Source organism: Callorhinus ursinus, unplaced genomic scaffold (genome assembly GCF_003265705.2).
Source record: "Callorhinus ursinus isolate GAN/ISIS: 27379988/994484 unplaced genomic scaffold, GSC_fseal_2.0 scaffold44, whole genome shotgun sequence".
In the NCBI taxonomy this organism is placed as follows: domain Eukaryota; kingdom Metazoa; phylum Chordata; class Mammalia; order Carnivora; family Otariidae; genus Callorhinus; species Callorhinus ursinus.
Window position 1 is genome coordinate 1056683 of NW_027397106.1, and position 24403 is coordinate 1081085.

The 24403-nt window shown below is 55.5% G+C and overlaps 1 protein-coding gene across 6 annotated transcripts; it reads left to right on the forward strand.

Moving 5' to 3' along the window:
• Positions 1–3071: 3071 nt before the first annotated feature.
• On the forward strand, positions 3072–23029 carry ZNF385A (zinc finger protein 385A). 6 transcript variants are annotated; one of them, XM_025883123.2, is made up of 8 exons: positions 3072–3152; positions 9543–9679; positions 16645–16755; positions 18394–18556; positions 20476–20718; positions 21059–21228; positions 21436–21531; positions 21674–23029. In XM_025883123.2, exons 1-8 carry the CDS (start codon positions 3143–3145, stop codon positions 21902–21904), a joined length of 1161 nt encoding a protein of 386 aa, XP_025738908.1. In that variant the 5' UTR covers positions 3072–3142; the 3' UTR covers positions 21905–23029. The 6 variants fall into 6 exon arrangements, with proteins under 6 accessions (XP_025738908.1, XP_073737977.1, XP_073737978.1 ...); XM_073881876.1 differs by lacking the exon at positions 3072–3152 and adding an exon at positions 8320–8442; XM_073881877.1 differs by lacking the exon at positions 3072–3152 and adding an exon at positions 8918–9249.
• Positions 23030–24403: the final 1374 nt, after the last annotated feature.

Sequence of the window (24403 nt, forward strand, 5' to 3'; positions counted from 1 at the left end):
TTATATAACTTGCCCAAGGTCACCCAGTGAGTGCCAGAGCAGAGTCGAATCCAGCCTTGGCTGACCGTGAAAGCCCTCATTCTTAACCAACATGCCCCTAGGGTTTAGGTCTTTGAAGAGAAATCTAAGTGAGGGAGCCCCTCGGGGTCCTCTGTCCTTCCAAGGCCAGTCCTAATGCGGCGCCACAAGAGGAAGGAGAGGGTGCTGAAATTCTAACGTTGGAGGTAAAGATGGCCATGTCATGCTAGACCAGAATTCAGCCACCAGAGGGCAGCATAGCCACAAATTTATGGGAATTTTGGGCGGGGGAATGCCTGAAGTCCGTCTCCTCTTTCCTCCGCCACCCAGGCTATTCTTATTAACTTAGGCTTCTGCCTAGCAGTGCCTGCATCACCTTAAACGTATCTCTCCTGGGAGATCAAAGCTGCTGCACACTCCCATCTGTGACTTCTTGATAATCGTACCTCAGAACTTCTTTCCAGAACCTGTAAATGAAGAGGGACCGATAAGGAGGAAGAGACCTAGTAAGGCCAAGAGCCACCCAGTATTTCCAAGGATGGCAGCTGATGCATAACAAGGCACTGGGAATTCTCAAGGAAGGAAATCTCATATTCCCCTCCTTGGGGAAGGGGTGGGATTGGCCTCAGCCAAATTCCAGGGGCCAGATCTGAGATTTCTTACAGGGACAGGAGGAAATGAGGAAGGGAAGTGAGCTGTGTGGGGTATTGGGCTGGTGTCATGGGTGTGTCTATATAGTGCCTGTAACTGATTTTCAGAGTGACAAGGTCTCTTCTGAGGGTATACAATATGAGAAAGGAATTCCTTGGCCTCAGAAAGGCCACAGTTGCATCTAGCACCTGCCTTCCTGCCCCTGAACTGTACTTCTCAGGCTCTGGTCTGTTTGCCCTTCCAAATCTTCCAGCCCCTCCAGAGGATGTCTGCCTCTCATCCTGAGACTTGAGCCATCCAGAGGGACAGGAGGGTAGAGGGCTAGGAGGCCTGAGCCCTTTCCTCATCTGTTTGTGCAGAGATGGGAAGGAGGCCCAGAGAAGGGAACAGAGCAGCTGGGGGTGCAGGGAGGGGGAGGGGGCTCAGAAGAGGCAGCTGGCAGGCGGGAAGCTGATCTGGGGGTCTCAAGTTTCTTGACATCAATTAGAGCAACCGGCCTGGGCTCATTAGTAGCCTGGGGTGCAGGACTCATCAATAATGAATTCACCCCGCACACTGCCCCCCCCACCCCCCACCCCTAGCTGCCTGCAAGGTCACCCCGCCCTCCAGCCAGCTACCTCACCTTGGTAAGTTAAGCAACCCCTCTTCCGAGACCTCCCTAACTCAGAGTATCGGGGGCAGTGTGGGAGGGTTGACAAGGCGGAGGGCAAAGGGGTCTCTATCACCAATCAACCACACCTACTGTTGATTCTTGTTTGTTCTGAGTCCACCAAGGAGGGGAAAAAATGGGAAGAGGCCAAAAAGTTGGGGGTGGGGGGCAGTGCAGGAGGTAGGATAGATAACAGGGCCTGGGGAGAAGCAGGCTTTGTGATACTAGGGTTGAACAACATGGTAGCAGTGTGGAGCTGGAGTAAGGGGACCTCCTCTGACTGGCAAGGAGGACCCCCTACATTCTCTCCCAAGGCCAGATTTGGGCAGCAAGGTCACAGTCCCCTGAGATCTCTGGGCCTCTGGATCAGAACAAGACCAAGGTATTGGAACCCCTAGCATTCTCTTGCCATTGAGCTGGGACATCTTTTCTTCAAGCCAGATCAGTGGGGTAAAGGCAAGAGATTGCTGAAGTCCAGAATCAGGAACTTGAACTTCTGGTACCTTAATTAGCCATCTAGTCCCACTTCCCTGCTGAACCCAGGAATGCCAGTCCTCAATCCCCCTTCCCCGACTGTTTCAAGACTCCAGTCCCGCCACCCTTCACCAACCTCTTCCTCCCTGCCTCCACCCTCCTTAAATCCCAAGTGTTCTAGTTCCCAGTCACACCTCCTTTCCCTCTGGCTGGGACTGGCCTGAAGCTGGCTGCGTGGCATTCTGGGAAGTCCTCCTGCCGCCCTCCCTCTTGGGGCAGGTATAGACAGGTCCAGGCTGTAGCAGCTGCATCTTCCCCAGACCCTTCACAGACTCCCAGACTCCAGCCTCATGCTGGGGTCCCAGTTGCTCATCTCTAATCAAGTCCCCCTGTTAGTCCTTAAAATACATCCAATGTCCTGCACAGCCCCCTGACACTCCCCGCAGCCCATACATTCTGACCTATTCCCCATCTTCCCTGCACCTTACCAAACACCCCCACTAGTCCTCTTCAATCCAAGGTCACCTTAATGGGGAAGGCCCCAGGTTTGGGCCCCGACGCCTGATGGATGCTCCTATCCCCACCCCAATTCAGGTCATCTGTATAGGACTGAGCCTCAGTTCTGGACTTTGTATCATCTTCTGGTTGCCCTAATGATCACTGTTGCAAGCTTCTCTTTCCACCTCATTGATTGCAATCTCTTCACTCAGAACTTCCCTAAGGACCTAGGCATTTGAACCCCAGCCAGAGGTCAACCTGGGATCCATCTTCAGCCCCACATTTCACCTCTGAAACCCAGCCCCCAAACATCTTGCTCCAAAGTCAGAGAAACAAAGGACCTTAACATTCTCTGCACTCCCCCACACGGACCCTGCCCAGCCTGTCACTCTGAAGAGGACCCAGGTGTCCCACCCAACCCAGGCCCCATCCCTCCCCAGAGTACTTAGGCATCCCTCACCCCATATCAGCTCATGACCAGACTTCCTGCCCTCAGACTCAGCCCTTCCCGGGAACCCAGGCATCTTAGTTCCCAGCTTCCTCCATCACTTCACACCGCCTTGTAGCTGTGTTCCCCCAGCCCTGGCTGCAGTGACACCGTAAATCCAGGAGACCCGGGGCAGCAAGTGGGAGAGAAAGCGGGAGGGGCAAGGAGCCGCCAAGACGTCCCCTCATTGAGCCCAGGGTGCCCGGGTTCCCCCTCCTCCCGTCTTCACCTGCTGCGGGCTCCGCCCCCGCTCCGCCTGGGCCGGCCTCTGCTCCTCCCCCGACTCCTCCCCCCGTACCCCCAGCCCGGCCAGAACGGCCCCCGGGACAGAGCGACGCGGAACCCCGGGCGCCTGGGTCCCCAGCATGATCCTCGGTGAGTGGGCTCTGCGGCTCTGGGCTCCGGGGCTCCTGGGTCCCTCTCAGTAGGTCACCCCCCCAACCTCCCGGCACCGCGGTGACTGCGGCCGCCAGTCAGCAACCGGTTCCCCCTCCCCCTTCATCTGGCTTCACATCTGGGGGTCTCCTCTTCCCCTTTTCCCCAAGCTGCCGCTTCTCTGGGTAATTTAGGGATCAGTGAAGGGGAAAGCAGAGCCGAGTGAGACCCCCGCCCCATAATGAGGACATTGCGTATTCATGAGGCTCATGAATATTATATGACGGTCTACGAGAGGTTGGGGGAGAGGGCTGATCTTGGCCTGGTGGAGTTGAGGGAAAGGTTCGGACCCGTCCCCCCCACACACACACACACGCCCTCCCCCACCCTTAGCTCAGACACTCCGACGTCCTTCTGGGCCCAGGATAAGAGGGAAAGGAGGAAGTGGGGGGCGGGCGGGGAAAAGATGGTGGGTGTAGCTTCGAGGTGTGTGTGGTGGGAGGTGGGAACCTGAGGGCCGGAGATAAGGGGGCTGGGGAGAAGCAGGGGTGGGAAGCTGTCCATCCCAGGGCCCCTGCGGCTCCGATCCTGCCTCCGCAGCCATCCTGCCCCAACACGCCGGGACCTGCCCCGCTCTCTCCTTGCTCGGGCTGCCTGGGCCCTTCCTTCCTGGCTTCCTTCTTTCTTCCCCCACCCCCACCCCTGCCTTGGGCCGGGGGCACCAGGGGACAAGGGGCAATGGAGAGAGTAAGGAGGGGGAGGGGAGCCCCCGCGGGGCTCTGACAACCCTTCAGCCACAGCCACCCCATCCTCATGACCTACATCGGAAGGGAGCCCCGGGTTGGGGGAGGAGAGGGACTAGCTGTGCGCCTGGACTCCTCCTCAGCTCCAAGGGCTCCAGGCCCCTGCCTCCACAATAGTCTCAGTTCTGCTCTGTCCTCTGACCTCTGACCCCTGCCCTGGTTAGGCCGGTTCCTGGGCCCTGCTTATGGTGGGAGACCCCACCACCACCACCCACAGCAGGACCTCACACTCTTTACCTCCCACTGGGGACACCTGGCTCCATGCTGGTGCCCCAGGGCTTGCCTGGCTCCTGTCTCAGCCCTCTGCTGGGTCCCTCTGCTGTTTGCCTCCTTGGCTCTTTTGCTTCCCTTCTTTCCTTTGACCCCTGTTGACTTCCCACTCGTGGTCTTTCTCCCCTTCTGCCCTCCTTTCTCCATCTCTTTCTCTCCCCTTCCTGTATCTCATCCCTCTCTCATCATGTTACACACTCCATCATCGTTATTCAATGAATGAGGGAACGGAGGCATGAATGACTGGTTGACTGCCTCCCTCCCACGAGTATCTCCAGCAAAGAAAAAACTCCTCACCCAAGTCTGAAGACTATCCCCACCCGAAAGTGACCCTCACCAACACATCTTGGACTCAGGCCCCCAGAGCATGGGCTCCACATTCCTCCAACCTGTGCGATCCCTGCATGTGGGCTCCACCCTGGGCTCGGGCCCCACCCTGGGCCTGGGCCTGGGCCTGGGCCCCAGGGGCAGCATCACGCTTATCCAGAATAGGCTAGTGTGAGCAGCACTTCCCTTGGTCTGTAGGCTCGAAAGACCACCTCAGGGACCTGCTCAAACCTGACCAAGACCCCACCACAGGAAAAATGCCTGGGTCCACCAATTTCACCCCCACGGTATCTCCTGGAGGACCCTCTAGTTAACTCCCTCCTTATGCCCGCCTACAGAGGGGCGGGAAGGGAGGCTTGCCAGCCAGGGCTCAGGCCCCACCCCCAGGGCCCATAGTAAGGTTTTCTGTTCCAAATGCTGAGGTCTACTGAATCCATGTACATGGTGGCCCTGACCAGCAGGTGGGGCGCCGCCTACCTGCTCAAGATCTAGACCGTGGGCCTAGGTTTAAGCAGATGGTGGTTCTGGGCTCAATTCCCTGTTCCGGGCCTTTCTTACTGTCCTCTCCAACTAGGCCCTTGCAGGGAGGGGGCACTGAAGGAGGCCCTTTCCTGTCAGATAGGGAAGATTTCCCAAGGATCTTCTCTCTCTTCCCTTCCTGGCCACCTCCTCCCTTTAACCCTGCCCTGCCTACATCCACCCTAGGGTTATTAAGGATGATGTTTTAAGTAGTTGTTCATAATCATCCCCTGTTGCTTTCATCTTTGACTTCAAAGCTTTTCCAGCCCTCAGCCTGCCTCCTGTCCAGATGGGAGAAGTTGAGGCAGAAGGGAACAGATACATGGAATTTGGTCAAGAAGTCAAGATGCAGGGGTTCGAGGTCTCCCCTCAATCCCCAATTTTAGGCATTGCTGGGGCTGGGGACGGAGAAGAGGCCCAAAGTCCTGAAGAGAAAGTTGGGTTAGAGATGAGAACCCAGTCCAGACCCCAATCTAGCTCCTCCCTTGGCCCCAGAGTTTAATTCCCATCTTAACTCAGGGCTGACCCCATGCTTTTCACCACCTTAGGTTAGGGCCCTAATACTACTTGCAACCCTAATTCCAATAGCTCTCTCTCATCTCACTCTCATCCTGGCACAACCTTCAGAACCAACACTAACTCACAGCCCTACCCTAACACCTTTCCTGACTCCTGTTCCTACCAGACATGACCACTCCCTGAGCCAGCTCATGGCAGACACTCCCATTCTTTACCACAAGGGCTTGAGGCCCCAGGCCTGACCTAAGACAGCCAAGGGGCTGGGACTCTGACCTGACCAGAATTTCTGGGGCAGGGAGAAAGGAAAAGACCAGACCTCAGTGGGATGGAAGGAGTTAGACGTGGCTTGGTTGTGGCTCGGTGCTAGAGAGGAAACCTGAGCAGGATCAAAGTGCCTAGGGCTAGGTAGGACATAGAAAGGGACAGATGGACATCCATCCAAGGGTCTGAGAGTTCACCCCCTCTAAAGTGCATTGGCAACTGTCTTTAATAAAGCATTTGGCAATTCCCACAGAGCTGGGTGGGGCTCTATCTGTTGGAGGTAATTACTCTAATGAGCTTCTCTCTGGAGTGGCCTGCCCCAGCCAGGCCCCAGCTCCTCCCTGCCCTGCCTGACTTGTGTGCCCTGCATGCACACACTCCAGTTCGCTCTCCTCCCCCCTCCAAATCTGCCTGAAGCCCTCACCTAGCCAGATGTCAGAAGCCCTGGATTTCCTACCTCATTTCCTGCTTCCCCAGCCCTCACTATGTTCCTGCCCTTCCCCACCCCCATACGCCATCCCTAGTCTACCCACAAAAGTGTGGTGCTTGAAAGCCCTGTCTCTGGAGCCAGACAGACAGGTTCAAGTCCCTCACTAGCTGTGTGACCTTGGTCAGGTAACTCCCCTTCTCAGAGCTGATTGTCATCATCGATAAGATGAGGACTCATTTATTTAGCAAACATTTATTGAGCTCCCTTTGTAGCATGCCAGCTATTTCCATGGATTCGTTCAATCCTCTCAACAACTCCTTGAGGCAGTACTGTTGTTCTCTTTTGCCAAATGAGCTAGTCACCCAGCTCCTGAGCATTGGAGCCATCCTCAGGGAGATCCCAGTGCCTGGCAGATAGTAAGCCCTCAAAAAGTGGCCACTATTATTATTCTCAGAGAAGGGGAGAGGCGACTGAGGTTTGAGCCACCGGAAACGCGAGCCCTGCTTCTGCCCACTCTGCCCATGAGCTGCCATCAGTCCCTCTCCCCATCTCAGAGCGCAGTAGACCCAAAAATCGGGAATCGGGAAGGAGACAGATGAACCTCTAGTCGCCCACTTTGCTTCCTTGCCTCACTCCATCCTCATTTCAGCCCTTGCTCCCACTTCCCTCTCCTCCCTTCTTCCCTCCAGGGCTCCTGTCAGTGGAAAAGATGAGCTGCTGGCCATAGGGAACTGAATCACTGCTGTTTGTTTTCCTCCAACCCCAGGAAGTGCAGGGATCTTGCTCTCCCCTTCCTCTCCTTGAGCAAGATGGAAGCCTGTGCTTGGATCTCCGTGCCTTCCAAGTGAGACTAGAGTCCTCCGGGGGTTATGTAGCTGCAAAAGAATTTGCTACAGAGTTCGACAGATCTTGGTTTAAATCCCAGCCCTGATACTTACAGGCTGTGTAACATCAGCCAAGGTTTTTAAGTTCTCTGAGCCTCAGTTTCCTCATATGTCAAATGGGGGAAATAGTATCAGCTGCCCCGGAGATTAAATGTGATAATACTCAGAACTCATTGCCTGGCACATAGTGGCTCCACACTACATTTTTTTTTCTATTGCCTTTTCCAGAACTCATCTCTGTCTTCTGAGATGGGTGTTTGAGTGGTGGGGGCTTCAGAGAGTCTAGAGTTGGGGAAAGGGTCAAGGAGCTGAGCTGCTCTGGGGCAGGGCAAGTGCCAGCCCCAAACCAGCTGCTAGGGGTGGGTGCTGGGTGCCTGGGACTCTGGGAGCGCTCAGGTTTCTCTCACCATTCCTGATGCTGCCCGGGGCTCATTAAGGCTGCCCTGGTCTGGTGTGCCAGGCTGGGAGGGGGTGCACACAGAGGGGAGCAGCCCTGAGGGGACAGACCAGGAAAGGGAGGTAGTCAAACTGCCCCTCAGACGTCTGTCTGTCGCTTCTCTCTCCCATTCTTGCTCTCCCTGCTCTCTTTCAGTCTTTCTACCCTGGTCTCTAGCTCTGTGTCCAGTTTTTCAGCAGAGTCTCTTTTTTTCTCTCTCATTTCACTCTCTTCTCTCTGTTGTTCACTATCCTTTTCTCTCTCAGTATCTATGTCTTTTTTCTCAATCACTTACTCCTGCTTCTGTCATTCTTTCCCATTCTCTCTCATTTGCTTTTGTCTGTCTGTCTGTCTGTCTCTCCTCTCCCCCGTCCCATCCCAACTCTGAGGTGGCAGAGGAGGGAATACACACAGGGTTTACAGACCCCCAGCTGCCCAAGGGCCAAAGCCAAGCATCCTGCCATTTCCTTCAACCCTCAGCCGTCTAGAGCCCAAGCTCCCAGCAGCCTTGACCTCAAGTACCCTGGCCACCCACCCTGGCAGAAGAGACAGACCCCTCCAGACCTTTCTGGACCAGCTCCCTGCCCCCAGCTGTGCCTGAGCCCTCCCCACACCCTCCCTCTCGCCTCTGATTCCCTAATCCCTGCTCCCCCGCCCTCCCCTCTGCCCCACTTTTCCAGGACTCTGATTGGCTGATTCTACTGACTGGACTGGGGGGGAGGGGGCTGGCAAGGGAGGGGGCAGGGGGCAGAACCAAGGGAAGGGGACGCTGTCAGGCCCAGGCCCCCGGGGGGCCAGGGCCAGGCCACTGCCTGGGGGCAGCAGGCACCAGAAACTGAAGGTATGCAAAGGGGCAGTCTCTATGGAGGGAGCAGGAAAGGATCCCGGGGTACCCTCTGCCCCAGTAAGGTCAAGGGAGGACGGGGCCAAGCTTGCAGGCTCCTAGCTTTGCCTTTGTTCCTGGGAACCCCTGTTGTTGGCAGGGGGTTGCTAGAGCAGTGAAGGGCAGCCAGAATTCCCTGACTGGTGGACAGCTAGGTCGCAGAAAGGAGCTGGGCTAGCGGAAGCCCAGAGGGGTCCTGAGGGCCTTTGGCCCACCCCCTTTGGAGACTGGCAGGGTTCCTCCCATGGCTCTGGAGGGAGGAGAAAAAGGTTTCAGGGCTGGGTGGGTAGTGGAGTGGCTAGCCTGGACTTTCATTTCCCCCTTGGGGTCAGACCCAGGCATTCCCCTCCCAGAGGCCAGGGTGGCGGTTCCTCCTGCCAAGCTGGAGCTGAACGCTCCCAGTGAGACAAAGGGGCACGGGGGAAGACAAGAAGGTTGGGGAAAAGGGGCTCTGAGAATAGACCCAGGCAGTCCACCTCCCAGAGGAAATGCCACTCACCTATTACCTACCCCCAGAGATGTCGACAATGAACTAGGATTTATGACTGAGACAAATCACAGCTCTTCGGGCAGCCTGACTCAGTAGCCCTCCTCCAAATCTAGGCCTCAATATTCCCCTCTGGGCAGTGGGATGAATCACCCACCTGACTCTGTTCTCCCTGGGGTGAGACCTAGCCTTTGGGATTCCTTGGGGGAAAACAAAACCAGAAGAAGGGAGTGACCAGAGCCATGGGGCTCTTGAGTCCTGCTGATCCAGCAGAGAAGGTCTGTGCTCTTCCTGGGTCTGTAAAATGCCTAAAGGTCTTGGGGGAGGGAGGCTGGAGAAGGGGGAAGTGAAAAACACCCAGAAGGGAAGGACTGGTCTGCACCTTCCCCTGGGCCCACCGGGCACTGTGCTCCGTTGCGCTGGAGACAGCAAGCAGGGGAAGTGTGTGTGCACCACGGGGGTCACACTTCTGAGTGTGGGGGCCTCAGCTGGGGAGTGGGACTGACAGGTTTGGGTGGGGCTCCCAAGCTTCAATCTTCCTGCCCCATGTAATGTTTTCTCTGCCCTTCAGGCAGCCTGAGCCGGGCAGGGCCCCTCCCTCTGCTTCGGCAGCCCCCCATCATGCAGCCCCCACTGGACCTCAAGCAGATCCTGCCCTTCCCACTGGAGCCGGCCCCTACCCTGGGCCTCTTCGGCAACTACAACACTGTGAGTAGCAGCCGGCCTGCCTGCCCTACCCTCCTGAGACCCTGGCTCCTTCTTTCCCTCCGACTCACCCCTGCCCTCTTCTCTTGTATCTAATTCCTTATCTCCTCTTAGGACACCATCTCCCTGACTTCTAGCTGGTTACGAGCATTGTTGGCTATCTGATAGACTATTAACAACAATAACAACAATAGCTAATATCTGCTGAGGTCTCACTATCTATGAGCCAGACCCTGTGCTACATGTTTTATATGAATCCTCTCATCGAGCCCACTATCTAGAGAAGAAATGAGACCTAGGGTGGTGACTGTGACTACAGGGCGGTGGGAGCGGGGACAGGTGCTGAATCCAGAAGCAGGGAATAAGCAGGGCCACAAGCCTGCCTGTTTATAAATTCTGGCTCTCTGGAACCCACACCTAGGTGGGTAAGGTCAATGGGGTAGGGCTTAGAGGGCTAGCAAAGTTGACTAAATTTATTTATTTATTTATTTATTTATTTATTTTAAAGATTTTATTTATTTATTTGAGAGAGAGAGAGAATGAGAGATAGAGAGCACGAGAGGGAAGAGGGTCAGAGGGAGAAGCAGACTCCCTGCTGAGCAGGGAGCCTGATGCGGGACTCGATCCCGGGACTCCAGGATCATGACCTGAGCCGAAGGCAGTCGCTTAACCAACTGAGCCACCCAGGCGCCCAAAGTTGACTAAATTTAATACAGTATGAAATAGGGAGCCATTATGCATTCCTGAGCAGAAAAGTGACTTGGTAAGAGCAGAGTTTGAGGAAGGTGGGTGGGACAGCTGGCTGAAAGGGAGCAGAGCCTGAAGGAGGCTGTCCCACCAAGGCAGGCCTGCACGGAAGCCTGGAAGTCCAGACTGGGCCAGTGGTAGGGGCAGTGTGAGTATATAGGAAGGGGGAGAGGCAAGGTGTTTCCAAGGAAGTGTTCATAGGCCATGGTGACCAACTGGTATTTGGGGGTTGGGGAGAAGAGAGAGGATGAATAAAGGCTAACTTCAGGATTCAAACCTCTGTGACTGGATGAAGTCAACTTGACGGGGGCAGGGGTTTGGAGGAGGAAGCTGGTCTGGGGTGAGGCTACTGAGCTCACTTTAGGACATGGTGAGTTGGTATACGAGTGGGACATTAAGCCAGAAGTGTCCAGCAGACAGTTGGAATTTGGGTCCTGGAGAGTGGGCTCGAGCTAAAGGTTTGGGGGAAGTCAGCTTTATTCAGCTCAAATAACCCACCATCAAATCATATTCAGCTACAAACATGGACTGCGTTATCAACTACGTGCCGCGCACTGCAGTAGGTGTTTCCATACCTGATCTCACTTCATCTTCACCACAACCCAACAAAGAGGACAGTATTATTCCTGCTTCACATATGGCAAGGCAGAAACTAAAGCTCAGAAGGGTTTTTTAGTAATTTACCTCAGTTGACACAGTATGTGCTGAAGGTATGATTCAACCCTATAGGGAAGCTGTTGTTTTATCCCTGTTTTACAGATGAGAAAACTGAGTACTGACTATAAGCAAGGCACTGTTCTAGACACAATGGAGATGTGAGGGTAAACGTGATAAGGTCCAATCTTGAAAGACCTTATATACAGGGGAGAAATATCAACATCTATGCAGCAATCTATAACACAAAACAGAGCAAGAGTTATAAATATTGTGACAGAGACACTGACAATGGTTCAAGTGAACAAAAAATATTTTTTGAGCACCTACCATGTGCTGGGCACTGTACCAGGTATCAGGGAGAAGGGACTCAGTCTGTGCCCTTGGGGAGAGCCCATGCTTAGTAGGAAAGATAACAAGTTAGAGAGGTTAAGTGACTTGCCCAAGGTCACAAAGCTAGTCAATTCACATGGATAGTTCAGGCTTTCTGACTCCCACAGGGTTCATGGCTCCACTGCCTCTAGTAGGGACTAGCTATTTAAAGCCATGAGAGCTGATAAGCTTGGAGAGTGCAGCAGAGTGTTGAGCAGCAACAACTTTGACTGGCAGGATTTGAATTAACATTCCAAAAGTACTGGCTGTGTGACCTTAGGCAAATTGCTTCACTTCTCTGAACCTGAATTTTACCATCTGTAAAACAAGATAGTAATAGTACCAACACACAAGGCTGTTGTGAAAATTGTATTGCGTAATCATAATGCCTAGCCAAAGTAAGTGTTCAGTGTTAGCTGCTATGATTATTATGTTATTGCTATTATTTTTATTTAAGAGAGGATCAGAGAGAGAAGGGTAGTATGGCCAAGGCCTCAGCCTTTTGGAATAAGCAGAATTAGGCAGCAGGAACAGGAGGAGGCGCCAGCAAAGGAAATGGAGGAGCCACTGGAGGGGGGTGGGGATGCAACCTGGTTCCTGTAGAGTTAGAGAAGCCAAGGGAGAGAGTGTGGCGGGCTGCATCAATAGTGTCAAATTCTGCAGGGGAATGAGGACTGCAGAAAAGCTGCAGACAGGCCTTTGGCAGTACTGTGCAGCAGTTAAGTACATGGCTTTAGAGTCAGGCTGCCCAGGTTTAAATTCCCAAATCCCAGTTCAGCCACTTACTAGCTTATGACCTTGGGCAAATTATTTAACCTCTCTAAACCTCAGTTCCCTCATCTATAAAGTGAAGATAATAATAGTACTTATTTTGAATAGTGGTTGTGAAGATTAAATTAGATAATCCATGCAAAGAGCTCAGTACCGAGGGTGGCACATTCCAAGGGCTCAATCAACATTAGGTGGTGGTGGTGGTGGTTTTATTATTCATCGCAGAGTCTCCCCTTCCCTGGACTAAGACCTCCAGATCTCTTTCCTACGGGGGCAGTTCCTATCTCTTAGACCCCTTGCCACATTATGCTTTCCTCTGCCCTTGGACATCCCTCATTGTCTCCCAAAGACAACCTCTACCTCCAGTCCCCTGCTTCACTCATCTCTCTGTCCTAGGTGGAATGAGAGAGGGTGAGATCCAGAGATGAGAGAGCAGGAAACCTAAGACCTGTCCAGAGAAGGATGAGGAGGTGTCTGGGGCAGTGGGTTGCTCTGCCCTCCTGCCCCTCAGCCCCCAGTGCTGCCCCTACTTGACCGCCAGAGGGCAGCAAGTGCACGAAACATAAGCTCTTTGGGACCCTGGTTGTCCAGCAGGTGGCGGGCGAGGGGAGGAGGTGGGAAGAGGTTAGGGACCATGTCCCCATTCTGAGGTCGCTTCTGCTCTGGGCGCCCCCGAGCTCCACCGTTCAGAGGAGTCGCTAAGAGAGCAGTGCCTGACACCTAGATTCCTGGGCTCGATTTCCTCTCCCTAGCAGGGGAAGTGACATGTAAAAAGGGCAAAGGGGTCGTGTGCAGAGGGAAGAGGAGAAGGGTCGTCTGGGGACCTGGAAGAGAGGCTGTGAGCAAAGGAGCGAGGGCCAGGGCGGAGGGGATGGAAGAAAGGAGAAACGTCCGAGCTAGAGAAACAGAGACGTCCATAGGATTGATGGGGACACTGGACCCAGCAAGTGTCCTCAGTGGAGGAAGCCGAGGTCGTTTGGTCAATACCCGGTCGCCGGGCCGAGCGACCCCTCGCCAGGACAAGGTCTACCCTGGAACGAGTATCTGGATACGGACACCCCCTCCCCTCCTCTTTTCACCCTAGCCTCACTTCATCTCTCGCTGGCTCCCTAGCCCCGCCCCCGTCCGCGGCCCGCCCTCGGCCCCGCCTCCGGGGCGGGCTCCGGTCCCAGCCGGCACCGCCTCCCCTTCTCGGGCCGGCCCGGCCGCACAGCCCGAGCCACCCGGGCTACGAGCGCCGCGTCCCCGGCCTGCCCGGTCCGGCCAGGCTCGGGTACCCCGCCCGGGTCCGCCGCCCCGGGCCATGGAGTCGCGGTCCCCGGGGTCCCGCAGGGTAAGCCACCCGGCCCCTCCTCTCTCCCTGGCTCCCGCCGCTGCCGCAGCGCCCCCCCCACCCCATCCCCGCCCGCCCCTGGCGGGCGGGCGGGCTACCTCTCCTTTCGCTTGGTCCTCGGGTTATCTGGCCCATCCCCCATAACAGGCGCGGTCCCAACCAATCTCTGGATCCCAGCTGGCACCCCCAGTCTACTGCCACCATACTGGATACCCCCACCTCTGCTTCTCAGATCCTTTGAGCCCCCCAGATCTTCAGACTTCCCATCAGGTCTTACATGTACCCTCAGATTACCACGCCGCTTAGATCTCTCTTACCCCATCCCGGCATCTCTCCCCTTCCCAAGCATCCCTCCCCCACCAGCTTCCACCTGCTTTTTAGACACCCCCTAGCTCGCTCTCTTTGCTATTTCAGTTCTTCCTGTCCCTCAGGTCTTCCCATCCCTGAGATGCCACCCTCCTTCCCTTTTCACCTTTATGTGGGGGAAGGGGGAGGAGGGGGAAGTGAGGTGGTCAAACAAGGGGCAGCGGTTTCCATCAGATAAAGGGCAATGGAAGGAAATATAATCATGCCCCCCCTCGTGTTCCTGATCTGGTTTCCTCCCTTCCCTCCCCCTTGCCCTTCCTGATTCATTTTGCCCCAGCTTTAGGGAGTGATTCCCCTTCATGTCTGCTGTTGGAGGGCAGGTGGGAGAGGAATGTTTTGTGGACCCTTCCAGGCAGTGTCTAGGCCAAAATCCCAGGGAAGGGGCTCCGGAGTGGAATGGGCTGTGGGAGATGTTGGCCTCCACCCCTCCCCAGAGAGCCCTCATCTAGGTCACTAGGGCCTCTTGACCTTGGCCTGGAGCGGCACTTCAGTGGCTCACATTCCACCTGCGCAGGGATTGGGCCCAGGAGCCTTCACCTTCAGCCTGGTGTCTCCTCAGTTCCTGGAGGAGAGGGTGGGAAGGACCCACCGCCCCAGGTTGGTGCCCTCTTCCCGGTGCTCCCCACCCCTACTCGGTGTTTATGGACTTAAACCTGAGGAGGGGTGTGTACAAAAGAAAAGGCTCTCACCCTGGAGGAGGGACACAAGTGGGACAGGGACCATGCTCCTGGGATGGATTTGGGGATGGTCAGCCCACAGGTCGTCCTCAGGGCACTCTGGGGAGCAGGCTGGGGCAGACACAGAACTGGGGCCTCTGCTGTCCCCTCTCCAGCCCACTCCTCTCTCCCTACTGCTGTCATCGACTTAGGTTTCCTGGCCCAGATTGGGTTTCTGTTTGGGCTGAATTCCATTCCCCACCCAGCATGTGAGGAAGCCCAGGGGCTGAGGAGAACCCTGGGGCAGAGGGCGGCAGGGCGGAGGAGGGGGGTTGTCTCTGGATAGGGAGGACTGACGCCTAGAGACTGGGAGCTGAGAGCAGTCTTCTGTCTCCCCCTTCTGATTAAAGCCTGTCTCCAACTTGGTCTGTCTTTCTTTCTGCCAAACACATCATACATTCACACAGATAAACACACAGCTGAAGATTACACAACCTGACCATTCATGGCGTTGGCAAAGCCCCCGACACAGAAATGTTGATACATAAATGATGTACACACAGCACATGACACTCCTTCACACTCCACCCATGCACAGATTGATCACAGCCTGCCTAGACACACAGTCACACCCATTCTTCCCTTGTTTGGCTTTTCTTTGAATAGGACCTGGGTTTCCAGGAGGTGAAACGTGAGCTACTGAAAGGGGCTGCTTCCAGCCAAGGACAGACCAAGTGATGGGACACTTGTCAGTCAGACCAGTCATCTGAACTTGGTCATGATTCCTGCCTCTACTACTACCAAATGAGGCAGCCCATTTCACAGGGATCTAAAAGCCCCCTTCCTGACATTACCCCCAACCAGCCAGTGAGACTCCTGGGGAGAGCGAGGATATGTGGACTTTGCAGATTCCAACCACCTTCTTCCCCCTGCTTCCTGTTCCTGTCTCTCACCGGAGTCTTACTGGGAACCATGAAGACCTGGGCACAGGAAAGGGACTCAGCTAAGGAGCTAAGGAACCCCAAGTCCCAGCAACTATTTTTCATTTGATCCTTCCACCTAGAAGACAAGGCTTCAACTCGAATTTGGTTCCATCCTTATGAGAGGTCCCAGCCATCACTCATCCTCCTCAGCCTCGGCTACATTCCAGTCTTGCCTCTCCCTGGCCGCCTAGGGGCCAGAAGAGAGGAGGACTGTGCAGGGAGGCAGTTTTCATGCCTCTCGGCCCCTGACTTCATCCCGATAGCTGAAGTCCTCAGAGAGAAACTCCCATCCTCTCCCCTCCTCATGTGAACTCTTGGCAGGAGACTGCAAAGACATCTGCTGACCCAGGGTGGGGGCAGATACTGTTCCTAATCACGCCCAGCCCCACAGCCCTGCCCCAGAGAAAGAGTTCAGGAGATCTCTCGCTGCCTCAGGCCAACCCAGCTTCTTAGTTCCTCCCCACTAATGCCCCTTTATTCACTACAGCCACATACTCTCTCCTGAGTTCTCTTACTCCCTTTTAGACCTGCTGCCTTAAAGAGGTAGTCTAGGGAGTGTGTTAGGGCAACCCGGGGCCCAATGGGAAGCTGGGAATGTCTGTCTCCTGGGACCAGAAGCTTGACTTGGTAGACATCTTGCCCCAGAGTGGGGCCACAAGAGTTCAAAGGCCTCAGCTGAAGGCCCTAGGATCTGGGGTGCTTTGGGACTTCCCATCGGTGGGCTTCTGGTGGACTGGCCTAACTGTAGGTCAGAAAGAGATGGATCATCATGGTGTGATGAACTCAGACAGCAGTTCACGTGCAAGTAGCAGCTCTGCTATTAACTCATCGTGTGACCTTGGGCAAGCCACTTCTACTTTCTGTCAGATGCGAGCATGGGGCCAGTTGATCCCTCAGGTCCCTTCAAGTGCTGTGAAGATTGGGCTGGGAGGGAATCAAGGGACTGAAGCTCAGAGCCCTCAGGCAAACTGAGGGATAGAGGGGAGGTTCTGGGGATTTGGGTTCAACCCAGCTGCTACCAATGTGGGGGATGATGGACATGAGATTGTGCTGGGGTTCCTGGCTCACCCCAGCCTGCCTCCATAGATGGACCCTGTGCAGAAGGCTGTACTCTCCCACACTTTCGGGGGACCCTTGCTCAAGACCAAGCGGCCCATCATTTCCTGTAATGTCTGTCAGATCCGCTTCAATTCTCAGGTAAGAAGCCTAACTGCTCAAGTGATTGGGGCAGCAATAGCCAGGGGATCTCAGGGGAGGGCAGAGGCTGGGAGCTCTGGTGGGGGGCAAAGAATAAGGGGATACCGGAAAGAGCAAAGAATGGGGATGCTGCAGGAGGGGCAGGGGCGGATGGAAGGCACTTGAGAGGGAAAGTGGTGTATATTTCAACATGAAGTAGGCCAGTCATCTATGGTTGACCCCTCCCTCCCTTGGCAACCGAGGCCTCCCTGGTTCAGAACTTCTTAGAACACAGGTAGCCATCATGTGTGGGTGGGAGAGTGGCCTCTGGCCCACTAGTCCTTGGGCACTGGGCTGAGTTAGGTCATTGACTCCCCTACAGAGCCTGTGCCTTCCCATGGCCTCTGCTAAACTCCTCCCCTGGCCCACCCACTTCACTCTTAACCTCCTGGCTTCCTCCTCTCTCTACCCTCTCCCATGGGACTTTCCCATGGAGAGAAGCCACCCCAAACGCAGAACCTAGGTGTCAGGCCTCCCAGCTGTCCTCCCTCTGTGGCTCCCCTTGGACTTCTGTGTGGGTCTACAGGGGACTTTGTGGGGTGCAAGTTCTGAGAGCTTTTGGAGAAAAACAGCAGAGCCTCATTCTGCTGAGTAGGGGGAAATAAAGCATGTTCTGTTTCTCTACCCAGTCCACACACACACACACACACACACACACACACACACACACACACACACCATGATGCCAGGCTCCACACACCACTGCCCCACCCCTGGGCTGTCAATCTTCTTCTCCTGCCCATCCACACTTTTTATTTCTACTCTGTCCCTGTCTGAGTGACCTTGTGGCTCCAGGATTGTATGTTCTTAGCAGGAGGTGCACATGGGAGTGGGGGTAGAGCCAGGACCAACCCCGCTTTAGGTCTTTCCTTTACCTTAATCCCAGGCATCCCCTCTCCCAACCCTGGCTCCACTCACTAGTGGAGGGTAGAGGACTAGAGGGGCAGGGGGCCGATAGTAGACAGCCCTCCCCTCTTTTGCCCTCCCTTTCCCTCCCCCACCAAGTGGCTCTGTTTTGACAGCTGTCTCTGCTGCTGTCTCTATCTCCAGAGCTGGGCTTGGGGCCAGGGTCCTCCAGGGTGTCCACAGAGGCTTCAGGAAAAAATGAGAACCAGGGGTGAGTAGTCAGGATAGAGCCCAGACCTCAGAGCTCTTTGGGAATCCCAGCCTGAGTGTAGAAAGAGTGAAGGCTGAATCCCAGTGCCAGGAGACATAGGCAAAGAAGGCCAGGGGGCGAAGAGATTGCTGGCTGGCTGAATTGCTAGGACCCTCCCATTTAGGATTCTGTTATAGGTTGGGGTAACCTCCCTCACCCAGAACTAGGTGAGAAGCCTGAGTCAGCAGCCAGGCCCTGCGTGTGGTGGTAGGGGGGAGCCTGGGCTAGGTGAGGATCCAGGTTTCCATCTACTCAAGCTTAAGAAGCTAGTCTGAACCCGAATAACCAGCACTCCTTGGTATGGGGCTTTACATCTCACTGGTACAGTGAGAGATTCACTGCAGCCTGCTGAGACCACCCCAGGACCTGAAAAGGAGCTCTGTAGGGAGAATGGTCAGATGAAAGGTGATCTCAGATTCCATATTCTTCCTTCATCCCTAAAGAGCCAGGCTGAGGCACACTACAAGGGTAATCGCCACGCCCGAAGAGTCAAAGGCATCGAGGCTGCCAAGACCCGAGGCAGGGAGCCTGGCGTCCGGGAACCTGGAGACCCAGCTCCCCCAGGCAGCACCCCCCCAAAGGGGGATGGTGTGGCCCCCCGTCCAGGTGTGTCTGAATCCCCCCCCAGTACATTGTTCAACTGATCTTGTCTCCTCTGTTCTTTCCCCACGTCTTAGAATTCTCCTCTGCTTTCATCTCTCTCTTCCTCAGCCCCTACCCCACCACGACCCAAGGTGAGTCCTGGAGCCAAGCACAGTGATACAAAATTTCCATCCTGTCACCTCCACTCCCACCCCAGCTCCTCTTGACAGAGTACCCACTGTCTGTCCTCCCCACTGCCTAGTGACTCAGAGAGGGGCTAGGGTAAGGTAACCTGGCAAACTTCCTCAAGAAAAAAGGAACCATCAAATCCAGGGAGAGCCTCCTTCATCTTGGGGAGAGGGGTAGGGAGGGAATCAGGACCCCTTAGGGCCTGCCCACTGGGGTTCCCCTTAGGGGGGACTGAGACCTCAGGAAACTCAAGCAACTCCCTGGTGATCTTGATTGATCTTTTGACCTCACTGGGCCAGAGTTTTCTTTCCTGGGAGTGAGACTTAAGATGTTTGAGGTCTTTTCCAGGTTCACAAAAAGCAACTCTGAGATTCTTTCTCCCTCATGGCTGGTGGCCGTCTTCAATCATACTCCCAAGAAATCGGAAGGAAGGAATATCAAGAAAGGAAGATATGAGCCACCCCCATCCTGGGATTACCACATCAGATAGCAGTCATAACCAACTCCAGAGAGAATGAATATCCCCATTTCCTCTTATCCTTGCCTGTCCTTTCTGCCCCACCCCAAGCAGAATGAGAACCAGGCATCTGCATCACCAGCTTGGGAACGAGGACCCCACTCTCAACACACACACACACACACACACACACACACACACACACACACACACACCCTCAGGGAGGCACAGATAGGGCAGGCAGGTGAGCTGAGTTACAATTATGCTCTGGCTGCTGCTTAGCCTGATCATTGGTTTTTAACTTGGCAACATCTCTGTAAAATGGGGATGATGATGATAGTGGTGGTGGTAGCTAACATTTCTTGAATATCACTGTTCTAGGTGCTTTATGTATATCACCTCATTTCATTAGTTCCAATGATATATCTCTAAGGAGATCATGATACCTGCCCTACTTTTATAAATCATGAAGCCCTGTCCAGATTGAGGTGAGTGTGCTATCTGGATTGAAATGGAGGTAGTGGGTGACAAAAATGAGCAAGAGAAATAAAGGGAAAGATGACAGGATGGACAAGCAGATGCACACCTGCAGGGGTCAGGAGGTCCCTTCTTACCAGTGCCCCACCCCCACTGCCAGCCTCCCCACAACCCGGAAACTGGATCGGCCGCTGGAGCAAGAATGGGAGTGCTAGAGTTTCCTCTGCACAGAGGCCAGAACCCAGCGCTGAGGGCTGGAGCCTGTGCATCTTTAATCAAGCCATGAATTATAGAGCAGCCTGCATCCCTGTTCCCTCTCCGGTTCTGCTGTTTCTGTTTCCCTTTTGCCATGTCTGTAACTGTTTCTCCCGACCTCTCCTCGTGCTGCCTCTTCCCCTTCCTAAAGCTCTTTGGCATGCCTCCCTGGAGACTGGGCAGAACTCTGGGAAGGGGCTGGCCAGGCAGGAAGCCCAGGCTGGCTGGTAGGCCATTGAGGGGTGAATCCTTGTTCCATGCCTCTCCCCATGGCTAGGCTGGGTGCCAGCTTCACCCTCAAGAGGAGGCCATTGGGGCTGGACCCCTCAACTATTCCCAGCTTCTGGAGAACTGGAGAATGAGCCAGGCATTGGAGCCTCACACCCAGACTACAGCAGCTAGACCACATCTGGCTCTGGCCCAGGGCATGAGAGCATGCATGTTGTCACAGGGTGGGGACTCCTGGGCCCTTGCCCTCCAGGAAATGGGGGTGGGTTTCCTCCACATAAAGAATCTTCTCCAAAAACCATCTGGGGTGACCCCTATGTTTCTCCCCTAACAACAGTTTCCATGGAAAATGGACTGGGTCCAGCTCCAGGATCCCCAGAGAAACAGCCTGGCTCCCCATCCCCTCCCAGCATTCCGGAGACTGGTCAGGGTACAACCAAGGGTGAAGGGGGCACTCCAGCCCCAGCTTCCCTGCCTGGGGGCAGCAAGGAAGAGGAGGAAAAGGCCAAGCGGCTGCTCTACTGTGCTCTGTGCAAGGTGGCAGTGAATTCCCTGTCCCAGCTTGAGGCTCATAACAAAGGTATGGACTCTCCTACCCCCACCCCTACCCCTGTCCTCAGCCCACTCCTGCTCCCTACCTCCTAATTCCCCTGGTTTCCAACACCCTGGACCCTCCAGGACTTACTAGCCTATCTCCCTCCCAAATCATATCCCCCCCTTCCTTAGCCAGTTTCCCCTCCACCTAACTTCTTCACCTGTGACTCTTCCCTGACCCACCTTGTGTCTGGGGGCATCCCAAGGGGCTTGGAAACCCCCCACACTTGATGCTCCCCCATATTTTAATTGGGAGTGTATTTGTCACCTACTGGGCCTGGAAAATTTTTCCTCCACCCCTTACCTCTGCCCTCTGTGGGCTCCAGGTACTAAGCACAAGACAATTCTGGAGGCCCGAAGTGGGCTGGGCCCCATCAAAGCTTACCCTCGTCTGGGGCCTCCCACTCCTGGGGAACCAGAGGCCCCTGCCCAGGACCGAACCTTCCACTGTGAGATCTGCAATGTCAAGGTCAACTCGGAGGTCCAACTGAAACAGGTGGGTCCAAGGCCTTTCCCAGGAACTCTAGGGAGCTCAACTCACTAAGTGGGGAAGAGAACAGGGAGCTTGGGTGAGGGCTCTTCTTTCAGGGTCTGTCCTTGGTGCCACAGAAAGGGCGGAGCCAGGTGTTTGGGGTGTGCCTACGGGCCTGTCGGTTGCCCCTTTCCCCGCGGCTCACAGCCCCCTATCCGCTCGCCCCCACAGCACATTTCCAGCCGGCGGCACCGAGACGGCGTGGCCGGGAAGCCCAACCCGCTACTGAGCCGTCACAAGAAGCCTAGGGGCTCCGGGGAGCTAGCGGTGAGGCCTGGGCGCTGGAGAATTCGGCCACGGGGAGACCGGAACTGGGAGGAGGAGGGGACGCGGGGCTGGCCCGGGGAGAGGTGGGGTGTGTGCGCCGCAGAATGACTTCTCTCTTTCCCCGCCCTTCTCCCCCCTGCAGGGCACGCTGACTTTCTCCAAGGAGCTGCCCAAGTCCCTGGCCGGTGGCCTGCTCCCCAGCCCCCTGGCGGTGGCTGCGGTGATGGCAGCGGCAGCAGGCTCCCCGCTGTCCCTGCGCCCGGCCCCAGCCGCACCTCTTCTCCAGGGACCGCCCATCACCCACCCCTTGCTCCACCCGGCCCCCGGGCCCATCCGAACTGCGCACGGACCCATCCTTTTCTCCCCCTACTGACCTGAACCCCAAACCCCCTCCCATTCCCCCCCCCCCCCCCGCCACCTCCAGCCGGGACCCAGGCCTCCAGGCTCCAAGCCTGCCCTTACTCCCGGCACTCCCTGAATGATCTCTCTCCTTCCCCCCCACCCCGAGGTACGGGGTTCCAGGAAAGGGGAGGGGTAGCGGGGGAGGGGGGCTTCAGAAGGGGGGGAACACCCCAGATCTCAGGGAACCCCGCCCCCTGCCCTTCCCTCTCCCCTAGAAAGGGGGGGCCGTCTCACCCCCGAGCCCCCTTGGAGACACCCCCCCTCCCAAAAGCCATGTCCATTCAGCCCTTCCCCCCCAAACCTAGCACAAAACGGGGTTCACAAGCCATGGTCGGAGTCCGGGGGGCAGAAATGGATTTTCTTGGCAATAAGCGGACTCTGGGACTCCGGCCCCCTGCCTCCAAACTGAAGCGCTTCCGTGAACACCCCCGTCCTCCGCAGGGGGAGGGGAGCAGGCGGGATCCTGGGTCCCTCAAAAGCACTTTGGTTTTACCGCCTGCAACCTCACTGTGCCCGCCCCGCACCATGCCCCAGCCCCAGGTCTAGCTGGGCCCATCGCAGGGGGCAGCACTTGGGGGCATCTCTGGCACTTGGGTGGGACCAAGTAGATGCCCCTACAGACCCTTCCCTCACTTTCTTCCTCCCCAGTCTGGATTCCATTCTTTTCACCAGCACCCATCGCCCAAGGGGTACCGAGGGGGGCAAGGGGTGTCCAGTTCAAGCCCACCCCCGCCTCGCCTTCCGCAAAACTGTGAGCAAAAAGCAATAGAAGCCTCGCCCCCGCCCCTCCCCTTTCTGCAGGATTCGCTGAGTCTGTAGCCTCCCCCGTCCCAGCTCCTAGACCTCATGGCTGTCCCTCCCACCAAACACCTCGACTGCACAACTCGGGCGGGGGCGTGACCTCCCTCCCTCCCTCCCTCTGTGGTTTCCGTATCGTCAGCCCTTACAGCAACCGACCGGGAGGGGGACGGGCCCCCACTGGCCTTCCCGTCCCCATCAACTCTTTATGCTTGACGATGTAGCAACCCCGGCCCCCCCACCCACGTCTTCCCTTTTCCCTCTCCCTGACAATAAAGTCTGGATTCGTTGCCCTCTGTCCCCCAGACTCAGACTCTCAATCTTGGCCCCCTGATATGGGAGCTGTTACAACGCGAGATGGATCTGTATGGTGAGGGGGACCGGCACACGGGAAAGGGGGCCAGGAGGAGGGGGACGGAAAGACAGAAAGATCCGAGGCTTGTAGAAAGCGAGCAGAGGCTCCCAATCCCACTCACCCCCACTCCCGCCCAGCCCAAATGTAAACTTGGCCCTGGGGAGCCATTTCTGAGTCCAGGTCTCGGATTGTAGACGCAGCTGTTGAGAATTCTCCACAACTCCACCAGGCGGCGCCAACGACATGGAAAAGGAGTCCCCCTAAGTGTGTCTCACGATTCTGGGAAACAGGTCTAGATCCAGTCTCAGACAAAGGAAAGAATCCAGGCTTTTGTGCCTCTCTCTGGTGGGAAACCCACGCCAGCAACACGCAAGGAATGGAGAGAAGTCGGGGCAGGGACTAGGAATCTCAACTCCAGGCACTGCTGGGCCTCATATAAATAGTGACCTTGAGTTAGTCCTTCCCCTCTCTGGACCTCAGTTTCCCCCGTATGCAAAATGAGCAGATTTGGGTCTCTTAAAAGTTCACTGAGCCTTCATGTTCCAAGACTAAAGAACTGGGACTGTGCCATTTACAGATAGGCAGATAGACTAGAATCCCTTCTCTTCTGGTCCCCTAAATGGTCTGTGGGACAGAGAAGCACACTCTGTTCAGCTGCCTCCCACATGATGTGGGGGAAGGCACTCCTCATTATCTCCAGAATTCAGTTCAACCAAACACTCCCAAGAGCTGTATTGACTCTGTGATGCCGTCCCTCTAGCCCTGCTGAGTGGCAAGAAAGTAAAACAAGGCCAGACCAGAACCCAGCATCTCCCCATGTCCCCCTGAATTGCATCCCCTTTGCTCACTTCCCCCTTCTCCACCCACTTCCCAGTTTTTCAGAGGAAAGGGGGAGGAAAGGTGAGATGATGATTGTTAAAGAGGAAGGAGAGGGAAATAGAGGCCTCCTGGGTTTGTCAAGTATGAATTTGGGGGTAGGAGTTCACTGAGGGTTTAGAAATCGAACGCAACAAGGAGTTTGGGAGTGGTTGGATTTTTGTTCTTTGTTTTTTCAGATCTAGCTAAAAAAAATGCAGAGACTGGAGATCCAGAATTCTGAGGAGCAAGAGTGGCCCTCTAGGAGAGAGGGTGGTGAGAAGCAGGGGCTGGGTTACATGTGGGGATAGAGATAGCAGCTAGAAGAAACTGGAGTGAGAGGGGCTGGGATACATACCTCCAACCTGGTTTAAAAAGGAATTCATGATACACCCCATTCCCTAAGCCTGCTGCTCTGACCATTCCCTATCTTAGTGATGCAGAACACCACCACCCACTGGG